The sequence below is a fragment of the Mesitornis unicolor genome, unplaced genomic scaffold, assembly GCF_000695765.1.
Source record: "Mesitornis unicolor isolate BGI_N332 unplaced genomic scaffold, ASM69576v1 scaffold18950, whole genome shotgun sequence".
Taxonomy (NCBI): domain Eukaryota; kingdom Metazoa; phylum Chordata; class Aves; order Mesitornithiformes; family Mesitornithidae; genus Mesitornis; species Mesitornis unicolor.
This window is the reverse complement of record NW_010157801.1, coordinates 6,549-31,976: the sequence shown is the minus strand read 5'-3', so window position 1 is coordinate 31,976 and position 25,428 is coordinate 6,549. Positions and strand designations below refer to the sequence as shown.

General features: G+C 38.0%; 1 protein-coding gene across 4 annotated transcripts; it reads right to left on the bottom strand.

Moving 5' to 3' along the window:
* Nucleotides 1-4,837: 4,837 nt before the first annotated feature.
* RCBTB2 (regulator of chromosome condensation (RCC1) and BTB (POZ) domain containing protein 2) lies at nucleotides 4,838-24,252 on the bottom strand. Of its 4 annotated transcripts, XM_010181461.1 has the most exons (12): nucleotides 24,211-24,252; nucleotides 21,419-21,577; nucleotides 20,793-20,943; nucleotides 18,574-18,740; nucleotides 17,743-17,901; nucleotides 16,109-16,216; nucleotides 14,642-14,784; nucleotides 12,667-12,857; nucleotides 10,383-10,509; nucleotides 8,125-8,261; nucleotides 7,376-7,506; nucleotides 4,838-4,978 (listed from the first exon to the last, which is right to left on the bottom strand). In XM_010181461.1, the coding sequence occupies exons 1-12, from the start codon at nucleotides 24,250-24,252 to the stop codon at nucleotides 4,838-4,840; spliced, it is 1,656 nt and encodes a 551-aa protein (XP_010179763.1). The 4 variants fall into 4 exon arrangements, with proteins under 4 accessions (XP_010179763.1, XP_010179779.1, XP_010179787.1 ...); XM_010181477.1 differs by lacking the exon at nucleotides 24,211-24,252 and having other exon boundaries at nucleotides 14,642-14,797; nucleotides 16,122-16,216; nucleotides 21,419-21,544; XM_010181485.1 differs by lacking the exon at nucleotides 24,211-24,252 and having other exon boundaries at nucleotides 14,642-14,803; nucleotides 16,128-16,216; nucleotides 21,419-21,544.
* Nucleotides 24,253-25,428: the final 1,176 nt, after the last annotated feature.

The window sequence follows — 25,428 nt, the reverse complement described above, 5'->3', positions numbered from 1 at the left end:
TTCTTTCCTTCTTGGAACTGCTAAAAACAGCCTGGGACATCAAAACTCCAGCACAAGTCACTGTGGCTTTCTGGGCCAGGGGTTTTCGGCCTCGCGGACTCCCTGCCCTGGCTTTATCAGAGTCCATAGGTGCCCATGACTCAGCTCTGCTGACCCAGCAGTGCTATTTACAGCATCGCCCTTCATGACAGTGTTGGAGTACAAAGTGCACTGGGACTTGCCAGTCCCTGCCCCCTCTAAAAAAACACATTTCAGAGTCTTATTATTAAGCAGATAAATACATACGCAAATACATGTGTATTGAAACTTAGGGCTTTTTATCAGATTTAGAAATCTTACTATATTTGGGAGTACCTTACAGCAAGACTTTGTTGTATTCAGAATGGGGTAAATATTGAAACTTTATTCCAGGAAAAAAAAGAAAAATAGGATTCAGAGTTTGATAGAAAATGCCACAGGTGCTTTACATGCCTAAAGGTAAGGGCTGCACCACTGCTCAAACTCTTCTGAACTGTGGAGAAACAGACATTTGTGGAGAAAATGTGTCTGCCTAAGCTGGATGCGCACGATGCGGTCAAGTGGATGCCACTCAGAAAGGGCCACTTCTCTCCAGTGGGGCCAAGGGGAATTCAGGCTGTTGGCCTGGCTGCATCTCCAGATGGATGAGCTGACTCCCAACCTCTTTATGTGCAGTTTTATACCTCAGTCTCTTCCTGCTGTCCCATTTCCAAAGGTTTTTGTGTTCTTGCATGTCACAGGAACTTACTTCTTGCATTTGACTTGCAGGTGAAGAATTTTGTAGTGAAGAGAGCCTGTAGTACACAGCAAGTTCCTCAGAGGTACTGAACAGACATAGGAAATGTGTAAACTGCGTGTTTTCAGCAGCAGGAGAGACTGCAGGAAGATAGCAGTGTCAGATGTGAGACCGCTGGAGAAGGTTATGGCTGTGTGATAGTGGGGCAAAGTACCAGCTGAAATATTCAAAAAAGGAACAAATAAGCTGGTCATAATGTACATTTGCTTCAGAAACAGTTCTTGGTGTTTTGGGGACAGTTTTATTAACCATGAAGTCACTTGGGCCTTAAATTTTGAATGGTGGAAATACATTTATGCAAATTCTCTAGACTCAGTTTTCATTCTGCTTAATGAACTGGTGGCAGTTACTTCCTGAAGAACACGGTTTATTTCTTTTTTACCCACACTACTAACTACACAGTCAACTCAGACTTCCTTCACTTTTACTAGAAAGAAAGGAAAAAAAATCCCACTCATGCTTTTTAAATATGATAGCATTTTTATTAATGGTCTAGTAAAACCAGCCAAGTTTATAAAGAAATGAGAAATCAAAACAGAATTTTAAGTTCAGGCTGTAAACTTCCTACATCATTAGGTGGTAGCCAATAAGTCCTCTCTCTATGAGGTAATGAAAAGCTTTGTTTTACAAGGAAAACCCATGAAAACTGTTCAGATCATATAAAAACAGCAGCGTACGTATTTACCAGGCATTGTAATAAAACTCTAGAGGTGGTACTGGCTGACTGTGCAACGCTGGCTCTTGGCTTCAGGAACTCCAGAGAACCTTTAAATGACCCCATCCCTGTCATTTCTTTGTCATTTAAATTCCTTCAGAAGGTTTTCCACCTGTTTCCTTTCTGCAGAGTGGAACATCCCTCTTTATTTGAACCCCAGATACAGCTTATGCTTGACCTTATTTTCACTTTTTAACAAATACCTTTTTGCCTGTGATGCCCTAAACCAGAACAATAATTAAATATTTAATATTTAACCTACAACATTCACAAACATCAAGTTTGTTGCAGACCATCTCACAACAGTGAAATGCATCCCTAATTTCTTCAAAGCGTCCCATGATTGGGTTCCAAGCATAGGCTTCTATACATGCATCCACATTTAACCACCTATGCCAGCATGTTTTTTTAAACATCGACATTTAAGTGCCAACAAAAGTGCATGCAAATAAAAGTTTTAAAAAAATAAAATAAATAAATGTCTCTATGAATGTAATGGTATCACATCCAGGTCAGACGACACACATTGCATGAACAAAAGCCAACACTGAATCTTGAGAATCGCCCTCGTTCAGTCCAGAAATGCTTTTTCTCAAAATTATAGCCTTTGTCAGTTACTCTGAAATTGCAACTATGCTTTAATGTGTACAATAGGTTGGAAACTATGAGCAGAAAGGAAATAAATTGAAAGAAAAAATGGCATCTGGTTCTATTTAGCCAAAAATGCCTTCCTAAGAAAGACACCAGAGCTGCTGAAGTGCTGCGTTATGAACGTGACCCAGCTCAGGAGCGTGATGTCGTGCTCCGGTGCTGCTGCTCCATGGAGTGGCACCTCCAGGGCCCCAGGCTCTTCACTGAGCACAGAACGGTTCTGATGTTGAGTTAAAAGCAATAACTTCACACTTACAGTTTTGGTTTGGTTTGTTAAGTAAAACAGAAACATTTGGAGACACCACCTTTTGTAAGTGCATTTCTCGGGTGTGTCTGCTTTGGTGTGATTAGCGCTGGGCTGTGTCTTACCAAGTTGTGTCCTACCATGGTACTTTTGACTGCATTAACTCTGTATGTGTGCCTGAGTCAAGCACTTTTCAACACAAACTTATCTAAACTGATCTGGTTTCCCCCCCCCAGGAAGTTGTGGGTTTGATGAAACTGCATTATGTACTGGAAAGTTTCTGACCAGCTCTGTTTGAACACGAACAATGTTTGACAAACAATGATAGGACAAGAGGTAATGGGCACAAGCTGGAACACAGGAGGTTCCACTTAAATTTGAGAAGAAACTTCTTCTCAGTGAGGGTGACAGAGCACTGGAACAGGCTGCCCAGAGAGGTTGTGGAGTCTCCTTCTCTGGAGACATTCAAAACCCGCCTGGACGCCTTCCTGTGCAACCTCATCTAGGTGTTCCTGCTCCGGCAGGGGGATTGGACTAGATGATCTTTTGAGGTCCCTTCCAATCCCTAACGTTCTGTGATTCTGTGAACACAAAATACTGACACAGCTGCTGAAGTATGGACTTCTGCTGCTGGAGGAAGTTGTGCTGAGGGGGTGGCAGAACACGCTTGTTAGCAGTAGATGGTCCAATATATTTCTAGTAAGAGTCTGATGCCCCGAATGTAAGTATTTCCTACCAAAGAATTTTCCAAAATATTTGCTTATGGCACTCTTCCTATGTGAATTCTGCTGTCTGCACGCCTCACCCTTCCATCACACCCCCAGGACTGATGTGAAGAGAGGCACTGCTCACTACTGCTCCTCTTCCTCTCTGAGGATGTGCTTCTCCTTTGCCTACTCTCAAGGACCAGGACTGAGAACTGATCCTCCAATATAATAAAGAACAGTTATTTCTACTTTAGAAATTAGGCTGCGATCATTTAAGGGCATTAAGTTCTTAGAAACCACATTTGAGGATTAGAAAAGTCATCGAAGGATTCTGTGGCCCAGCGAGGCTCTGAAGGAAGGTCGCATGAGTAGTAATAATAGTGCATGGTCACCCAGCTTCCTGTCTTCTCCACTTGTAAAATATGACAAAAGGCACTTACGGCCACTTCACCCAGTCAAAATTTTAAGAGAAATAATTTCTCAGGATTAATTCACAGTTGCCTACTAGAAATTTCAAGTAAATGCTCCATGAGCTCAACGTCTTCTGTAATGGGGCAGCTCCCTCCATGCGACACTGGGCATCTCGGCTCACTTCAGTCAGAAATTAAGCATCTACGCTACTTTTGCCATCCAGTCCCCTCAATGGTCAATGCTAGGAGAGGCATGTCCAGAGGGCAACTCCCCTCACCTAAAACAGGCACATAAGGTAAGTGGTATGGGCACCTCGCAGCACTGACCAAAGGAGAACCTGAAACCATGGATTTGGACAAGGTGTCTATTGCCACGTGGAAAATAATGTGAGTTTCACTCTTACAATTTAATTATAAGACCCATTTTATAACTTCAAAACTATCCTTTTCTCCATTTTTTTAAGATGATCTTAGGACACAAACTTTACTTCCCTTGAGATTTTGTCAGAGTTTCTTTTCCTTGGTAACAAGCAGCCACATTGTTTTCTCAGTACCCAAACACACAGCACAATAATTCACGTCCAGACAAACACCGTGAATGCTTCCTGGCCCATTGAGGTGCCAGGGAATGGGCTCAGGGTAATGGAAAGGGAATATCCTTTTCATTCTGACTAAAACAATGGATGCAAATGCCAGGAACTCAGAACTGTAACATCCAGCTGAAGCTCTCCATAGCTGACGTATTTACACTCCAAATAAAGACCAAGTGAGACGCCCTCCTACTAATCCTCTCATCCTACAGAATTTATGGTAGTTTATCCTATGTTCAGAAAAACAAGTTTGTATCTTCACTGGATGATAAAACAGGCCAAAAAAAAAGCCTTCTATGGCATAGCTTAGTTTGGTGATAAAAGTGTACTATGAAAGTTTTAGCAGCAAACAGGTCACAAAATCCAAATGCAGGCTGTTTAAAAACAAAAATCAAAACCCCCAAACCTGAAAACAGCCAGCCAAGATAGTTATAGCTTTGTTTGCTTGACTTTAAGAGGGAAAGGGTAGTTACTGCACTGGATTTTTGTTAATTCTGGCTGTTGGCTATGAACTCTCACCACACGTCTGCGCTGCAGCCACCTTTACACACCAATATGTTAGCAGACTTCTGCATGTTTCCTAAGGTGATGGACACCGAATCTTTCTTTCCAAACCTTTGCACGTTCAGACCATGGATGAGCTCTCCAAAGGAGGTGTTTCCAGGAGGGACGAGGACGTGCTCTTCAGCTTGGTGGCGGGCAGACCTCAGTTTCGGAACGCTCCCACTCTGCTTGCTTTGCTAATGAAGTTTTTCAGGAGGTCGTGGTCCATTTCTGCAAAGCCTTGAGTTTGTGTAACAACAGTTAAATGGTTTATGCAAAATCTGAAGCAAAATTCTTCCAAGTCCTAGGAACAAATTGAGGTAATTTGTAATACAAATGACTGATTGCAAAATTATTTTTGTTATTTTTCAAATCTGTCATTTAATTAACAGAAAATATACCAGATTGTTCACATTACCAATCCTTTTTCTGATCAGTTTGATTAGATCACAACTGATAGGATGAAAATTGTTCATACAAACTACTCGATAAACCCCCTCCAAGAAAAGTGGAGTAGGCACCTAAATTGATTTTAGCACTCCATCGCGTATACTGAGCTCCTTGGAAAAGTTACTAATAAGCGAAACCATCAATTTTTCCCATATACAACTGCAAGAGCATCAATAACTCCTTTAACAGAGGCCATGCAGCTTAAAATATCTTTCAAAAAGAAATAAGGTAGCAACAATGCACAGAATTAAATTGTGTGTCTCATCAAAAAGTACTCGAAAAGCAACAAAAGGAATGAGAATAGAAGACATAAAAAGGTAGAAGATCAAGACACTGACAGCTGAAGTTTCAGCAGACCTCTGAAATGCTTCTGCCAGAACCTTGGTTGCTTTACAGTCAATGTGTGAACTTTTATGCTAAATAAAATGAAGAGCAGCTGCCTTTTCTGGTGCTGATCTGTGAAGAGGACCACAGATATCACAGAATCCTGGTCACTAGTTCTGCAGTTTCAAGAAATACTGGCTTTTAGTTTTGTTACATAGAAGATGATTAATCTAGAACTTGCCACAGTGTATATTAGAAAAACGCTTTTAAACAACTTGTATGAGCAACTCTTTGTATTTTCTCAGGCTAGGACAAAATATTTTCAAGCATTTTTAATCCCAGCAGCTGCATACAGTAGCCAACTCAGTCTTCAGTAAATGTGATTGTCAGGGCAGATGACACAGCACTATCATCTTTCACTTGCAATGTTCACATTTAATGCAAAAATCTGAATTAATTCCATATTTTCAAACTTCCAAAATATCAGGCCTCTTTCATAACCCTTCTTTGGGCAGTCTTCTACTGAAGTGCTGATTCACTGCACGTGGTTCTCAAACCGATTTTTACTGTATTAATGTAGTACGCTAAAAGATCCTGGCTTATGTCACGAATCCTTAGACAGAGGCATCCCAGGTCTCTGATAAAGAAGCCTTTGCTGCAGCTCTGCTGTGCCTCTCTCTGAGCTGGGGATGGCGGGAGGAGGGCAGCAGCGCACCCCTGAGTTTGGCACAAGCTGCACCCGTGGCAGGTGCTCAATTCAACCAGTTCATCATCTGATGGTTGTGTTAAAATATTACACGTTTTGAAAGAATACTGGGTATACAGAATAAAACACTGAATCATAGAAGGAAGAGGAGGATAACACATATGTAGTCATCTAGCCAATCCCTTTTATTGTGTTCCAGCCATTATAAACTCCAGTACTTTGGCCAGGCTGGTTTTACTACTTCACAATACACCTAAACGTATCTTTAACTACTCTTTAACTATTTCACCTGATACAGGTCAAGCAAAGGTACTTCATCCTACATTTCACAGCCAGGAAAAAGCAAAAAAACAAGTATTTTTTAAAAACATTGTTACCAACTACATATTTTGGCTCTTCTAATAGGTAATCTTCTCTTTGGCTATATTAACTTTATTCTTACAAAGCAGAAGAAATCTTGAACAGAAGGATAAGGAATTTTCAACTAAGATGCACTTATAACAGTGGCTACTAAGTCTAACATACATATGCAGACTTCTTGAATAATACAACCCAAAATCACTATTTCCAGAATCAGCATAGCGCTATGAATTTGAGGAAAGGAAAACTTCTTTGAAAGTATTTGTTTACAAAAATAAAAAAGTGCTTGCAGTGCTGCTGATAACAGGTCGAGCACTGGTGAAACATTCCAGAGCCAAGGGCAGAGCAGAGGACAGGATATGGGGAGGGGAATAACAATAGGTCATTTGTTGCACGTCAGCACAATTTGCTGTAAACAACATGGCAGGACTGGATTTTTATATGAGCACAAGTGTAAATAAGGAGGGACTTTTCAGGTAAGTCCTCTCACTGCCTGTAAAAGGCAGTCCCAGAGTGACTGTAGCAGAAAATGATCAGGCAGAGAGCTCAGGAAGTGCATGGGCAATGCAAAATCCAAGGTGGAGAAGTAAACGGCAGTGGGAAATTTGCCTGCCGCACAGTGCCAGACGAGGAGGCAGGAAGCAGATTCAGAGCCCTGACTCACAGGTGCAAGCCAAAATGCCAGGAAGAAAACAGCAGTTGCTGTATTTTTCATAGCTTTAAAAAAAGGGAAAACAAATGTCTGGGAAGCAAGAAAGGGAAGCTGCAGTAATCATGGCTCATCAGTTAAATGCAGTCATGTTTATATTAAACAGTTTCATTTCTCAGAGAACTGATTGCCTGCAGAGAAGTTCTCCTTACCTGAGCTTCATACTTGACAGCGGCAGAAAGAAGTGCAATGGCATTTTCTTCACAAATGCCTTGTTTGATCGTTTGCTGGCAAAGCTTTTTCAATCTGTTTTCTCTGTACAGTGTTGCCAAATCTAGCAGTCCTGTGAAAATTCATACATCTTTAACCATCCTGGTGCAAAACATATGTATTTCTTTTCAAATTAATTAATTGCTGTATTGTTTTAGGCTGAATTAATCAAAGACTTATTCTACTTCCCCCCCAGATGACGTGTATTTTTAAAGGTCCTCAAAAAGGACCTATCAAAAAGAAAGCCATTTATTACTATGCAACTGCTCTGATTTCTTGTTCACCGTATTCTATCTCTTTCAAGTCATCAAATAGTGACTCATATCCACTTAAATTCGTGAGGTGAACAATTCCCTTTTCTTTCATGATAAAATTGCCAAAACAGAAAAGTTTTAGTATGGCAATACTGCCTTTTAAGGAAAAAAAGAGTTCTTAATATGACAAACAGCGAGTTCTTTTTGAAGATTTTGCATCACTGATTTTACTGCATCCCCACCACTCGCTCTCCTTGAGCATTTCTTGCTACTACATCCCTTCTCCCTGACATCTGCCACAGACGCTTGCCAAACTCAGGATCCAAGTGCTAATAAAACTAATATTAACAAGCCCTGCTGTCCTCACTCTGTTATCATACACAAATCCAACTTTCCAGGAAAAGCAACCTAGAGTTATTTCCATTTACAGCAAATACCTATTGCATCTTCAGGAGGGAGCCTGATGTTGTCTGTGTACAGGTACTCCAGGAAGGCTCGGTAAACAGGGTAAGAAAACTCACTCATTTCTATAATGTCATCGTCATTATTCAGTATGGAACGAAAATGTTCACACCTACAAAACATGAACAAAGATTGTATACAGTAAAGAGTTGAGCTTGAAAGATAAGCTGCAGAAAGAAGTGGGTAAAAAAAATAATCAGTCATAACAGACTAACTAGTAGACCCAGTAAAGAGGGAAATTATTAGTATTTTAGATAACATTTATTCCAGTGTCGAAGTCCATACACAATTTAGCATTAGATTTAATCACTATACTCAAGGATAAATACATTTAAAGTATGACACACTCACCCAGATCTTTCATCACCTTTTCCTTAGAAGTATGAATACTTTTATGACAGACAAGAAAAACAAGGAAATACAAACAAGGAAAAAGCACTGCCTTTGATAGCTGTTTTCAGCAACTTCCAGAGCACAGTAACTTACAGCTCACTGTAACTTACCGCTCCCTAAAAAACATGCTGCAACATCTGAACTGTTTTCAAAATTCTTCCTGATGCAAATGAACATCGCCACCTCAGACAACTTTTCCTATAAGAGCCACAACTTAATTGAACTCTTTTATACTACACTGCTTATTTTCTAACTCTCCCACATCAGAATTTGCTTTTCTTTTACAAAAACATTTATGTAAAAGGTAGGTTGGTTTCCTTTTAATGTCTCAGGGACAAGTCTACACCATAATGATAGTGTAACTTAAATACAAGTGAAAAATAATTATTTATCACTTAATGTAACCTTTTCCCATTTGATTGTATTGGTTATTTAAAGATTTTTTTCTTAGTATTTTAGTTTTTAATAAAATAAATTAATCTCAAGTCAAATTCATAAATAATTAAAAAGCTTCTGCAGGCAGGGTGGTTTTTGGCCAACCTCTCACTGGGCTGGGTGTTGTCCTGCCATTTCCTCACCATGGCAAGCCAATAACCACCACCACCAGGATCCAGTTCAACAGTGGGCATAGAACAAGATGGATGCAAAGTCTTCATAGCTGGTAGAGAAATGACTGGGTAATGAAAAGGAACTTTTACCAGCGCTGCATTCATGACAACACTCTGGAACAGGCTGAATGCTGCAAAATACCATGTTAAACACATTATCCTCTGATCCAGTTGCATCATGAGACTATAAGGCTTAAAGAAAATATTAATTCTACAGACTGTGCCCAATGCTTTATTATTCCCACATATTATTTTGATAATGCCCTACATTTTAATCCACTTCAGATTTAGATACATCTCCTTCCCAGAATGCCATATAATCTGAGAAATGTAAAACAAGAAAAACAAAATAAGGAAAAGTTGTATATAGTCTGGTTATCAGGAAAAAGAACCTCAGAAACATTTTGGGGATACACAAGATTTGAAGTGGTATCTGATGAAGGACTTGTGGCATTCCAAAGAGGGTGGACCATAGGCATGAGTGTAATGTAAAAGCAATGAAACCAGTTAAGGGGAGAAAAGAGTAATACAGGTATTTGAAGTAGTAAGAGGAGAGCAGAAAAGACCAAAAAAAGGGCAGGCAAGAATTAACAAGGAACTTTAATTTTATGCAGTAATATACAAGAAATCACTAACAGGACTCAGGAGCAAAAGTAAGGAGATTAAGGTGGTGATACGCAGGATGAGATAGCTTAAAATTCAAAGTCGCTGATAAGGTTTAAAACAAGTAGGATAAAAAGTCTGACAAAGAAAAAAAAAGACAATCTGAAGAACATCTACAGAAGTTGCTGAAGCAACTGGCGTCCCGCAGAAGGAAGGAAAGGAAGGCAAGAACACAAACCCCTCAAACCATCCCAGTGGAGGAAGTCAAGCATATAAAAAGGAGGAAAAACTGATTTGAACTACTGAGAAGGCAGCAGAAAGAAGTGAGCCTTTTTCTCAGCTGAAAAAAGTTATTAGAAATCAGGGTCAAGGTGGTTTAGGTGGCATGAAGGAGGATACAAGTCAGAGGGAGGAAAGTGATTAAAAGGCTGTTAGTAAGCAGTGTGTTTGGTAATTCCAAGAAGCAAGGAAATAAAGAGAGTAACAATGAGGAATATCAGGTCAATCCCATGGCTGAAGGTAAAGGCAGTTTGTAAGCATAAGTCAAGAATGTTGAGCTTTAACTACCCAGCGCAGTGGACTACACTATACAGTTTAGTTTATATTAAACCATACAGCTTGTACCTTACCTAATTTTGAGAAGAACTTTATGAACGTGAATGTACTTTCCATCCACTAGAAACTTCAGGTCTGCAGTTTCAGGGTTGTCAAATTCCTTCTTTAGTGACTGGGCTACTGTTAGATGGTCATCAGGCTCTACAAAAAGAAAACAGTCAGTAGTAAGTAATGCAAGTGTAACATCCTGAATAGTATGTTACAGTAACATAGTGAGTATCTGCCAGCAATTAACACTCTGAGTAAATAAGACATCTTGTTAAGACTGGTAAAAAAACCCTAGCAGACTATGTGGTCAGTATGAATACCCAGAAAAGCAAGTAACACGCAGCTTTCTTCAGTCCTTACTAGTTTTCTACTCCAAACAAATATCCCGGTTAAAAAATGTAAGTCCTACTCCTCTAACCCATCTATATAAGGGCAGAAAAAAAATTAACACAGTCTAAGAAGTTTAATGCTGCATCTGATAGAAAATGCTATCAGTCATTACTAGGTTTATTACTCTAAATGAAAAGTGCTACTCTTTATAAGATACCCAAAAGGTCAGTAAAAATCACAGTAAGATCTTCTAAACCACTCCCAGAAGGAGACATTATCCTACAGCAGAAATAAAGCCATTACACAACCGACATATTGGCTGCAGTGAAACTGCCCAGTACAATATCCCCAAAGGTAAATACCAGCAGTCACAAGTCTATTAAAAAAGTGTTTTCCCTAGACTTATGGTGTTAGAAGCACCCTTTGTGCCTGCATATTCCTGTTTGTGTCCTTGTGTGTATATCCCACTGTGCAGGTGACACTTGCATTATGAAGTTACCAAACAGCCTTAAAACCTCATCCATTGCCTGCATACAAATTTTTATCTCCTGAACTGTTTCCAAATCTCCATCATATTTGGTGGCCGCAGAGAACTCTCCTCTTTAATACTACTAAAAAATTAAACCCCTCCAAGCCTCATTCTTAACCCAGAAAACATTCTGTCTTCTTACCATATAAATACACATTATTGTTTTAGACAAATTCTGTGGGTCAGCAATAAGTTGTTCTCTATAGAAAATTACCTAAACGCTAGGTCCTTTAACCTGCCACGCTAGAAATCAGAATAGTGTTCTGCTGGAAATGGAAAGAGCTTTACCACAAGCTCTAGAAAAAACTTACCACACAGTTTGATGCTGTTACACTTTGTTTTGTACAACTATTTTTTATTTCATTTAAAGGATGTCACTTACGTTGACATACATCCAGTTCCTGAAGTGCATTGGTTTAGAGGTAAAAGGATGGGGCAGGCCCAAGTAAATGATAACAAAATTCCTTCTGAAATTAAAAACTAATAAAGTATTTTACAGTGTCTTTTTTTTTCCAGTGTGGTTTATTTATTCAGATGTCTGCTATCCAAGGAAGTAATAATGTTAACAACCACTGCAAAGCTGAAGCTCTTCTTCGCAGTTAACTGCATGCTCTACAATTGTCAGACAAACACATACAAGCAACACAAAAGCAGCTACAAAGGCAGTGTGGAAGTGGAATGGATGCATGATGGACTTGGTACAGTTCAAATTACAAATTTACAAGTTGCTGCATTTTAGCTTTTAGCTTAAGCTCCCAGATGACACCCACAGACAACCCCAAGAGTCTCTGATTAGGTCAGCAAAACCAGTAACTTTATTAGCAACCAATATGGAATTTAATTTGTAGCTGAAGAATGAGCTCCCTGGTAGACAACGCTATATGCTCCACTCTTTCTGGTCAAGGCCAGCAAGACAGACCGTAACATTAATCAAGCATCTGAGATCCAGCAACTTGTCTCTTCAGAAGCCCAGGTCATGATAACTTGTGATGAGACTGAGTGCCTGTGGCCAGTTCTGAAAATGGGAATTACACTCCCTCATTCTTAGTTCTCTACTTAAGGACATCAAAGAAAGCTTCAGGGTACCTAAAGGTTCTGCATGGCTCACTCACGTCTCCAAATTCAAACTCAGCTTCTCCACCCATGGCCGTTTTACAGTAATATCCAGTAGTTACACAAAACTAAAAAATCCTCCCCAACCCCAAGGCATTTCCCCTCAGCAATAAACCACATCAATAAAACAGACAACCACTTAGCACCGACATCAGGCCTTAGCAATTTTTTTACAATTCTGTATTACCATTTACACATATGTAAGGTATGATTGTGATTATGCTTCCCAGTATAAACTTTTGCAATAAGCTAAGTTTCGGCTTCAGACACACACCAACTGTTTTAAGCACTAACGAATCTATTTAGAAAATGTCAAAACAAAGAATACTTAAGCTCACCAACTGACAGAAGACGCCACATAACAGCAGGGGTAGCAAAGCAGGCAAACACGTCATCAGTGCAGGCGAAGTGCGTGAGGTGGGGAAGGACCACAGACTGCCCACGGCATTGGCCCCACATGTACACCTGGCCGCTCTGCGTCTTGGCAGCCGACGTGTGAGCAGAGTGGCAGGCTGCGATCTCTATAACTCTGAATTTACAAGCAAAGAAAGAAAAAAAAGCAAGTCACTCATAAGAACAAAATGCAGTGAAGAATCTCACTACCTCCTGCCTTTCTCTGGTGCAAAATGTATTTGTAAGCATGCATGTGCTTTCAATTGCAAGAATGTTTTCCTATCATACACAGCAAAATTAAAAAGGCTATCGATGTTTCTTCAGAGCGTGCACTCAGGAAGTTTCTCAGTGAAAGAGCACACGCTCTGCTGACCCCTGCAGCTCCCTCAAACACAGCTGTAATGAGTTTCAAGTCTCTGAATGCCCTCCGGTGGTGCTGGGCAGTGAAGTGAGTGGCTGCACTAAGCTCTAGAGAAAGGGTACTTAGAAAAGATGAAGAAAGATCTTTTTTTCCAAAAAAATATTATTAAAAAAACCCCAAACAACACCTTTTTCCTGTTTGCTTTTTAGTAGCAGATATAAACCAACAATTTAAATATACTTCTTTTAATTAAAATACTGAAGTATTACTCATACAACTGTTGTTACTTACATTTAACAGACTTTCATTTTGAAAATTAAAAATTAGAACCAAACAGCAAACTAAAAGCTGTTTCTAAGTATATTTTAGCCATGTTAGGCTATCTCACTAATCCTAAAGTTGATTTAGGATTTCAAAACTCCCTCTGTGTACAACATTACACAATCCACTGTTTTGCAGCCCGAAGTACTGCTTGTTTTCTTGTTTTCTCAGCTGCCTGGAGAAAATAGCTGGGAAACAACTTGTTTAAAGCTGTATGCACAAATCTGGCAGGCTCTTGTGAGGCAATAGTCTCAATGACACCAGGAATGCATTTGCTGGCCAACAAAAGGGAAAGGCAGCATACAACAATAAAACTCGTATTCAAATCTGGTAACATTTTAACTGCAGGAAAAGCGTCTGGAAAAAAAAGTCAGTTACATTTTAAGCAAAAGCACAAACACACATAAAGAAATGGCAACGTTAATAACCAGGCCATGTCTCATCACCAGTGGGGAGTTGCCTCTTCCTTACAAGATTGTACACAGACACAAGTTTAAGAGGGACATTTCACTTATTTTCCACAGTAGGAGGCCAAAATCGAGACCTCAGTAGTAAAGGTCAGATTCAAATTTCTGACCACATAAATACATGGCTTTACATTAGCAACAGAAATAACTACCCCACTACTTGCCAAGGACTCACAGGAAAATATTTAACATGTAAAAATCTAAGCTTCATTTTCAGGCTACAATACCAAGAAAGAAACTCCCTCTCTCTCTGTCCTGGGTTATGAGCCAGATTTAACAGCAGAAATAACACAAATTGCAGATGTCCACTTTTCACATTTTCTGTGTGTATTTCTCGTCAAAAGCTGCATATTAAAATACAATTTATATTGTATATAAAGAAAATATATAAATATATAAAAGCAGACAATAAAGCTTTCATCGTTGACGTCAAACAATGAAACTACACCACTGAAGAGAAACTGCAATTAAGGCCTATAAAGTACAGTGTAAGCCAAAGCACAAAACTGCATATTCCGGCTCAGAACACCCAGTTTCTCTTTCACAAGGATGGTTATGGGGCAGACTCAAGCATTTTCAGTGAAAATCAAACTTCAATGCCTTGATTTTGTATGTCAGACAAGTTTTCAATCTGTTCACATTTAGCAGAAGAACAACTGCAAAAAATTATAAGCTATTTCTTCAAAAAAACAGATTAAAAATGCCGTAAATTTCTGTAGCTCTTCTGAGAGTATGCCAACTAATACCTGACTGCTAAACTGTAAGTATTACCTGTCCTTATCCACAATAACTGTTGTAGGGTAAGACTGGTTACTTTTATTCCCAGTACCTAACTGGCCATATGAATTGGCTCCCCAGGCATAGATCTGACCTTCATCTGTTAGAACTAACGTATGTGCATAGCCACAGGCAACCTGTAAGAAACAGTAAAAAGAAAAAAATCTCAATTTTATGTAACAGTAAGTTAATACAGACAGATACATGTTATGATATACGTTAATGCTATTGATTCTATACCAGTGTCAAAATTACAGAAGTTACAAATTTGCTCTGCATGAGTTAATGTTACCTATTATAGCTAGATGGCTATCAATAACCAATTTACGTTGTACAAATCTAGCTCACGTATCTTTATATAATCTGCAAAGCAGATATACACCGTAGGTACATGCAGTCCTCTGCCACCCACTAAGCATGTGATGTGCTTTAAATGAAATAAATCCTTAAGTTGTTTACTGATTGGAAGTCTACAACTTGTTGTTAATCAATATCAAGCAAATGAAATAGATGGAAATAGGATCTAAGTCAAGCCTACTGGAGTACTCATACTCTCTAAACAGAAGAATAAATACAAGGGAAAATAACATTCACTTTATTACATTATTCAGCAATTGTTACCAGCCAAGCTACTCTCTACATCCTATTAACTGAATGCAAAACTATGTAATTAAATTAGTTTCTTTTAAAATACTTCAAAAATCCATAACTTCCCTGAGTAAATGTCATAAATAGAGTCAAACACTCTCTTATAAATTTTCACTAGTCTGTAAAACCAGTGTTTTCTGGCAGGATGTGTCATTTTCCTGACAGTATCCTCTATTTTGGATAAATCAATTAAAACCTTTCAGTACCAGTTCAGCAGTTATTTTAAATGTTTCTCGTCAGGCAAATGAAGTTACCAGTTTGCTAATTACACTGATGGCAGCCCAGTTATTTGCTAAAGTGTAATAACCACCCAAGATAAGTCCAACCATGGAATCATACTGAGTGTTGACCAAAAGCAGTTGGAAACAATTTGTCCAGACTTCAAAGTCACTGTGGCTGGAGCGCCATTCTAAACGTGATATTCAGTTTGCCAGAAAGACAAAATGCTAAATGGCAGCATTTTCACAGAAAAAAAACCAGGGGTTAATGAAGAATGGGGTAGCCTAAGAAGATTTTCTTATTTAATTATAACAGGATTTTTTTTTAATTAAGTTTCACAGGAAAAACAAAACAAAACCAAACACTTCTAATGCCCTAGTGCTCCTTAAGTAAAACTCTGACCTCACTGAAGTCAATGGCAAAATTCCCACTGAACTCCACAGGGTCACAGTTTCTCCCCTGCTGACAGAGGTCCACTTTAAGGTACACGTTTTTATTCTGGTAAATGGCACTTATCTCCTATAAATGCAGAATATGCCTTAGGATATTTCCAGTGGCTCATAAGGGGTGTGACATGGAGCATTGCACACATACCCGCTGCACACGAATGCCTTGCAAAGCTGCTATTCGGCACGGTGTGGGCTGATTGCCGCTGCTGCCCAGTCCCAGCTGGCCGTTACCATTGTAACCCCAGACATAGACCTTAAAAACAGAGACAGGGATTTTAACTGTTTGCTGCTATCTACTTCTTTTGAAAGCAATATAACTACTTCAGAGTTACAATAATACTTTTCTTCAATATGTCCTGCCCCCATACCTTAGGATCTATACTTTATATGTAGATACACACAAACTACACATAAATTTATACATACATACACATATATACACACGCATGCATATGTTTTTCTGCACCAGAAATCTGGGATGCTGCTTCTGTTTGAAATACCAACTGCATGCTCATCTAAAATTCTAAACCTCCACATTCCAGTTGCTCTTTAAGAGTTAGATTATGTAAGACTGCAATATTTTGATACAAAGAGTAGAAAATAAGTTATTCAGATGGCTCTTTCCCAGCCCAGAGCAAATTCAGCATGAATATTTCTTTTTTTTTTTCCAATGAGCTAATTTCTCATTCAAAAATCCTCCTACGGGAAAGAAAACACACTAAAACAAGTATAAACTGGAAGCTATGCACAGCAGTTTGAGTGGGCTGTTAACAGCTTTATGCTGAACATAAGAAAAAGGGAAAATACTGAGCTCTGATAATTTCAGTGACATATGTTCTACTGCAAACAGTCAACAGCTACTTAGGTCTAAACTGGAATGCCTGGAGTGATGGAACTAGAGAGGATGCAGGCTGCCCAAAATCTTCAGCTCATATGAACTAAAATAAAAAGAACACTTCCTACCTTTGCAATGATAAAAAATTATGAGAGATTCCAGGGGGGTGAGAGGGATTGCAATAGTACAAACATATGCAATGTACTTTTATTTTCTCTGTTTTCTTTTGAGATAAAGTGTGCATATATGAGAACTGAAAATTAAAATAGCATTCACTGATTATTCTCACATTCTTGATACTTCAGAGTCTAGTATAGACAATAGTTTATTTTTCTATGAATACTAAAACAGCAGTGGGATAACAGATTAATCAGTGCTTTCATCTTTGCTAGAATATAGTACCAGCTCTAAAAATCAGTATATCAGTGATACAAACTTAGTTATTTTTACATAGAGAAAAATGAAGCTAGCATGAAATGCTATGTATACATACCAAAAACTGTAAACACCTCCTGACCTTCACAATGCTACTTTTACTTCAGAACTGTATTTTCAAGTACATTTGAAATATCGTATTTGAATTCCTTCAGCTCAAAGCCAGCTTCAGTAATTGATACAAAGTAACAGCTGCTAAATTTTATGAGTATCCTCATAAACCAAAAAGCCATAAACCAAATGTCAGTGAACAACTTTCCCTGTTTCACTCTATATCCTTTCTAAAGGAGAAACCATAATCAGCATGGATACGAAGGTGTGCTTAGGTATGTCAGAATCTGCAGGACAATTTATGACAAAGGATTTGCAAGCAGTATAAGCAGGTAGATTTGAGGGAGTCTGGAAAGGTATACTTCATTTCTGAGTAGCAGCTTGTTACTGACAGATTTTAAATTAGCTACATCACATGAAATAAAATTCAGTCAGAAAATTCACTTAAAGTTTCTTACCTCTCCATTTTCCACCACAGCCATAGAGCACATCTGTCCACAAGCTATATTAACTACTATTTTGTTTTGTAGGCAGCTGGTAACTTGACGAGGAATTGGTTGATTAGCTGTTGAACCAGATCCAACTTGGCCTGAGTTATTATAACCCCATGTGTAAACCTGTTGTAAGAGAATTGTCATAGAAGAAGGCCATATAACTTTAAGTTCAAAGTACATATTCAAGAGAGAAAAAAGTTATATGCATAAAAAAACTACATTTTGAGTTCAAGTGGATGTATTCTTTTAAAAATCTAGAAAGATACATAGTTTTACAATTTAACTGCTTCTATCAAAAATACGTCACTCATATTTATATATTCCATTATTTTATGTTCCTTCAATCAAAAGTAAGAGGCATTAATGCTGGAAGAATCCATTGCCAGGTTTCCAGAACCCAAAGTAGAATGGCTAACTGGACACCTCAAAGTAAAAACTGAAAACTTTTTACTTTGGTAGGTGGAACTCCTTACATGAATGTGACTTATATTAATGTCAGCTTTAATGCCATTAAGCATTTAACAGTAGAGTATAGCATAAGAAGGAACCAGCTGCCCTCTACAAAGTTAATTATAATCTGTTATTACAAGCAGATGTGGCACAGACATCAATGTTCTGCGTGCACTTCAAAGCAGCTATACAGCTTTTCCATTTTAATCAAACATTTGTGTTGCATCAGCACTGTGAGGATCACAAGAAGCAAAGTCTATTGCTCTAGGTGCAGAATGTTTTCCTGTTTCTAACATACACGAACTTCATTAAGAGAAAAGAGAGATTTATTCCAGCTATTCTCACCTCTCCATCAGATGTTAACACCATAGAATGATGAGAGCCACAGGCAACTTCAATGACTTTCTTGTTCACCAAGTTAGTAGAGACTTGACAGGGAATGAAGCCATGATTTGTTGTACCATTGCCCAGCTGACTGTAAGCATTATGGCCCCACGTATACACTTCTCCTTCTATAATAAAATGTAAAAAGCTAGTTTAAAATCTCTATTTTTCCAATGAGTATGCAACATAAAATTACAAACTGAAAAGTCAAATTCAGTAACAATAGACGTATTTGTGTGTGTGTGTGTGTGTGTGTGTGTATGTATGCCCTCTGAGGCACTTAGTCCCATGTACATATCAATGCTACCTTCATACAGTGTTGACCATAAATCCAAAAGGACAGTATTTCCATAATCTTATTAAAGGAGGTCATATAGATAGAAGAGATGATAGTGCAATACAGAAGAGAAAAGGATGAAATGACAGTCAGGAGTCCCCATTTCAATTTCTTTGTTCCGGACAATCAATCAAAATTTCTTGTCTATGTCCTGTTTGCCACTTTGGAAAGTTCAAATAACAAGCTTTCATTTCTTTTCAACATACATGAAGATGTTTGCAAGAAAAACTTATTATATCTTATTGAGAAACATACTGTTATTCAGTATTATTTAGTATAAATAATTTATTTATTATTATTTAAACATACTACTTACGTCCTGTATTTTGAGAAACATGCTAGTAAAAGTAAGAAGGCAAGAAATGTCTGACTGGGTTAGACCAATGGCCAACCTAGTGCAAAATTCTGTCTTCAACTGGCAATAGAAAAAAGCTGCTGTTTAAGGGAAACACGAGCATGGTCGCTGTTTGCATTTCCCAAGCATTTACAATCACTGGAGTACAGATATTACCAGGTACTTCTGATTCTCTTTAATGTACATACCCATGAAGCTAACACCTTTCTGTGCTCACTTTCTTTGATCTGTTTTAAATCAAGTGTCCTCTAGTTACAGTAGTGCAGGGCTTGATGAATAGCTGTCCTACATTCATCTTGTTTATTGTCACCATCATCGTCATTTTTGAAACCTAAATTACGCACTTATTGCAGGAGAGCTAGATTTGACATACAACTTCATCAGATTTCTAAAGAGATGACCAAACTCCTTACCCCTAAGAAAGGTTTCCTCAGAACTACAAATGCAAAATGTGCTACACTAAACCAGTATTTCTCTACAATAACAGATTAAATCTAATTACTTCATCCTGCCAAAGGCAAACCACCTTTCCTTTGCTTCACCAACATGAGAATTCAAACTTCAGTAAATAGTGAAACAGACCCATAGAAACATAAAACATAAACTGGAAATTATATTAATTAACACAAGAATTGTGAAATGTGTAAGAGCTGTCTGAAAGGAAGGTTAAAAGAGGCTGTGCTGAACAGAAGTTATTCATGTGAATGGAGATAAGAGTAAAAATCATCAAGGATCAGTTCTGAACCTGTTCTTGTGCAATACTTCAATTCACCATCTGGGTAAGGAATATGAGTGTGTCAGTGAGATCTGCCAGCAAGAAACCTCAGCAGAAGAATACACATAAATATCTATAAAGCATCCAAAATAGTTTACCCTGAAGACTGGAGAAAATGATGGAATGTAACTGAATATAAACAACAGACACACACTTATATTCCCCCACCTCCTTTTAAGTCATATAGTCTAGACTACTCAAGATTCATTCTTATTAAAGGAGAAAGAGAGAGAAATCTTAACATCACCAGTCAGGCTCTAACAGAACCTCACTGGGAACACAGCCATCTGTCTTGGAGAATCATGTACTTGAACAAAAGGGCCACTAGCACGATACGGATACAAAAATTGTCAGTAAGACAACAGAAAACAAAAGGCTGTGAGGAAATATAACTGGTCTTGAAAGAACATCCAAAAGTAGGTACAGGAAGGAAAAGATGCATTTTAGCTAAAGGATAATGTTGGCACGAGAACATATGGGCATAATCACAGAATCACAGAATCACAGAACGTTAGGGATTGGAAGGGACCTCAAAAGATCATCTAGTCCAATCCCCCAATAATGTAGCCACTAATGCATTTCAAAAGCAATCAGAGGTTCCAAACTTAACTGCAAAGTAAAAAAAAAAACAACCAACTTCCAAAAGTAGCATCAAGATCAAAGCAGAGCTTGAAAAAGCAATCTGAGAAAGCAATATTCAGATCATACTTTACCTTCTGTAGCCAGAACAACGTGAGGGCCACTTCCGTAACTCAGACAGGCTATCTTTTTGCCACATAGAGAATCCAGCCTCCTTGGTTCAATGGTGCTCTGCATGTCACCTGTTCCCAGACACCCACTGCAGTTCATGCCAAGCACGAAAACCTGTTGTAGAAGAATCACAGAATCATTATTTAGGTTGGAATGGAGGACCTCCAAAGGTCAACTAGTCCAGCCCCCTGCTCAACAGATGTCTAAATAGATCAACTGACTCAAGGCTTTATCTAGTCATGTCTTGAACACCTCCAGTGAAAAACTCCCACAACCTCTCCAGGATTTAACCACTCTCACTATTTTTTTTTCTAACACCAAATCAGAATTTCCCATTTTCCAGCTTGTGTCCATTGCCTCTCACCCTGTCACCATGCACCTCCAAGAAATGTCTAACTCAATTTTCTCTTTATCTTCTGTGTTAGAAAGCCATTAATTTGAATGCACAATGTTTTAGTAGCAATCAGAATGATCGGGCACTTTTGCATGCAGCTTTTTCTAGGTATATTATCATAATACTGGCTTTCACAACAACTTGATACAGAAAGGAATAATTATGTCACGTTCATACACACTCTTGGACCATTACCTCATCATTTTCAGTTGCATACAACACTTCATTACCAGCACTGCCAAAAACACAGGCTTGTCGAATTAACTTGAGCTCTTCTTGGGAACACAGAGAAAAAATTGGCCATTTCCCAACATCCAGCATCTTTAGGGCTGACAATAAGGTTGCCTCCAAGACCTGATATTATAAAAAATTGTATCAAATACCTAGACAGAGAGAAATGTATACCTTTGTGCAATAAAAAGGAAACATTTAGAGAAACACCACCATCTCCTTCTCCAACCACAAATCTGTTATTTTAACTCTAGAATAATACTTTGGGTATTAGTCATTAAAATAAACAAATAAAATACACCATGGTCCAGAAATAAATTATCTATATGCATTTAGAAAAGTACCACATAAGAAGTTAAGTGGTAAGGTTGTATTTTCACTATATTTCTACAACATAACGGCTAGCTCATAGAATTCAATGTACAGGATTCTAATATAAAGTGTAAAGTATACAATCAAAACTTGAAAATAATGTGGTTTTTTTCCTGGTGTTAAAATTACTGTTAAAAGAAAAAACCATTAAAAAATCTGCCCAAGAATATACTTATCTTTGGAAAATATGCACATTTGTTTTCATGCATTGAAAACAGAAACTTGAGAAAACTTGAGACATTTTTTCCTTTCTCCTTTACTTCTGAAAGTTACTTTTGTGTTTCAGCAATCGTTGATTCTTTGGGAACTTCCTAAGAATATTTGCATTTTAAGTAAGTAGACATATAATAAAAGAGAAAGATAATTGAACATTTTGCACCTTATCCAAGGACAAATGACAAGTTTATCATTAAAGGAAAAGAAAAAAAAATCTCTCCAGACATCAAAACCAACGAAGTTAATGTCTGAATCTCACACAACATTTCTACTGCTTTAGTATAGCGTAGATCAGAAAAATGTTGCAGTACCAAAATCTGATAGCAAATTTTGCATGCAGCATGCATCAAATTTTCTTGACTGAAATTAAAATAGACTCTGAATGTGAAAGAAAAGCAGCATTACTAGTAGTAAAAGTAGCCAGATCAGAAGGTAAGTAAGAATAGATTTGCCTATCACAGGCATTATGTAGCTCACCACATAGCAGTGAGGACTGCATCATTAGTTTATTTCTAGCAAGTAGCAGACTTATGAGATGATCTGCTACAGAATGTATTTATTTCTGCCTCTGACTGAAACAAAGATGAGAATAAATTCTAGTTTGGAGACTAAAGCCCATTATGTCAGTCATAAGGATACTGGTTTTTTGATTAGTATCACTTAGTATGAAAAAAGTACATAGAAACATAGATAACGTTTGAAACTAAACAAATAATCCCTAAATTAATCCTGAATAAAAATCTTTAAACAAATAGCAGTTAATCACACACTTCTTCATAATATACTTCTGAGGAAGGAAAAGGAGGGTTGGTCATCTTCCCTAAAGAAGACCTGTGGTTTTGATCACACCAGTTCTTTCCCCATCTCCTCACACCAAATTACTGACCAATTTCAGCCAAATATGCAAGTGAAAGGGAAGTAAAAGATTCTGCTGACACAGTCCATTTGGCAGTAGGCAGCTGGACAATCAGACATGAATGCTGTGACAGAAGTCAGCAAGCAAGTAGGTCGCTGATCCTAGCAAATCACACAGCAGGGTTGTAAGAGGGGAAGGACAGGAATCCATATGGAATCTGGCTTCATTCATCTGCTGTTCACAGAACAATTTGGTTTATGTCAAGAGGTTAGTATTAATTCTATGGAGGATTTTAGGCACTTTTAAAATATGATAATGAATAGTGAAAGCATCACAGATTGGTCATTCAACTGCAGCAACAAAACTGCACCCCACTTTTGCTCAAGACTGATGAAGCCTGAGGTTTCAAACGACACTCAGGGTGTCTGTCTTTCATTTGTACAGATTCCCTTACTGGAATAACATACTGGTTTCTTTAAAATATGGGCTCTAAATTCCAAGTACAAAGTGGGTCAGAATACATCCATCTTAAATAGAAAGGTTTTTTTCTGTAACCTCCTTCTACAAAGCACTCATGTTTTACCTTCACAATTAACAGGTTAAAAAACCTCAAACTGTAGCACTTCTTAACATTAAAATAATACATTGAAGGGAAAAAACCCAACACTATTATAAAAAGCACACAAGGAAACACTTATGATACTGATTTATTTTTTTTTTTACAAAAGTAATAACAACAAATTTTATCAGACTAAAAAATATCCAGAATCTAAATCCTGTCTCTGGAATTACTACCTTCAACTCATAAAGAGATATTCTTTCACCTTTCAAGATTTTTTCCTCTCTCACACTTTTCCATTATATTTTGTCCCAAAAATATAAAAAAAAGAAAGCTTGAACTATCAGCCTGCCAATATTTATGTCCCATAAGTGATCAGTTCCCTCACTGTATTTCAAAGAAAATAAGAGAAAATGAGAGGAAGTTTTTGCACCAAATTATGCTACAAAAGTTAATTCTAAGAAGTTTATGTTTTTGAAACATTGAAAATTTAGAACATAACACTAAATTAAATCAGCCTTGGAAGCCAAAGGAGAAATTCAATCTAATAAAATTTAAAATATTTCTCTTCTGATATTTTGTGGATCACAGAAGCAACATTTCTTTCACTAGTATCATTTTCCTACCTATACTTTTGGGTTTCTGTTTATCTTGAAAGCTACTAGCATGTACTAAGCTACTGCTGAATGGAACCAAGCTTCTTCCTTTTGAGTAGAGCAGTACAGGATTCTCAGTAAAAATTCACACTCTGACCTTGACACTGACTTCTTGAGAAGGAGGAGGTTCATCCTCCATATGGATTTATGCTTCTGTTCCCCTGCAGAGAAAGAACTGTGGTTAAAATCACCATATCACATTGCTGTAACAATACTTTATGGAACTAGTCACAATATTAAGCCAGAACTATTTGCTTCTGTGGGGTGAGAAAACAAGAAATACGAAGCTCAGTCAATTTTGGTTTTATATTCCAGTTAGACAAGACTCTGCTCTTCTGTATTCTTACCTAAAAAATAATTCTTGGTCAATACATTTCTTAAAACAAGTAGTAAAATTAATCGGACTGTGATTGGAAAGGAAGAAGTTTTATTAAACACCATACCCCAATTTTTATTGGGGTAAAAAATGCAGTCAAATTGTCTTTTTATTGCAGTAAAAATAAATTTAGAATCTTGCTGACATTATTTTTCAAGAACTCTTTTTCAGGGAAAAAAAACACAACTACACTAGTCGGAGCTTTCAATTTCTGGCTTAAGCCTCCAAATGCTGTTATTCCAGTTCCAATCTGAAAACCAACATTAGAGAAACATTTGGGTCCTTTCAGGTTTACTGAGAATTGCGAAAATATTCACTTTGTTTCAGAAAATACTGGGGATCCAAAGCATGCTCAAAGAATAGCAACGAAACTTTTGAAGGGTCTGGAGTACAAGTCTTACGAGGAGCGGCTGAGGGAGCTGGGGTTGTTTAGCCCAGAGAAAAGGAGGCTGAGGGGAGACCTCATCGGCCTCTACAACTACCAGAAATGAGGTTGTAGCAAGGTGCAGGTCAGCTTCTTCTCCCAAGTAACAAGCGATAGGACAAGAGGAAATGACCTCAAGTTGCACCAGGAGAGGTTTAGGTTGCGTATTAGGAGGAATTGCTTCACCAAAAGGATTGTCAAGCACTAGAACAGGCTGCCCAGTGAAGTGGTGGAGTCACCATCCCTGGAAGCATTCAAAAAATGTGATGTGGCACATCAGGACATGGTTCAGGGGGCATGGTGGTGTTGAGTTGATGGTTGAATCTGTTGATCTTAGAGGTCTTTTCCAACTTTAATAATTCTATGATCTCTATTTAAACCAGAAAACTCCCCTAATTAAGGTCTTTGTCATGACCACAGCCTGAGCAAGGCTGTATTTCTGAACTGCAATTCTGAAACATTTCATTCAAGTATATGAGTAGTCCTACTGTGAAACTGAATATCAAGGCTATCCA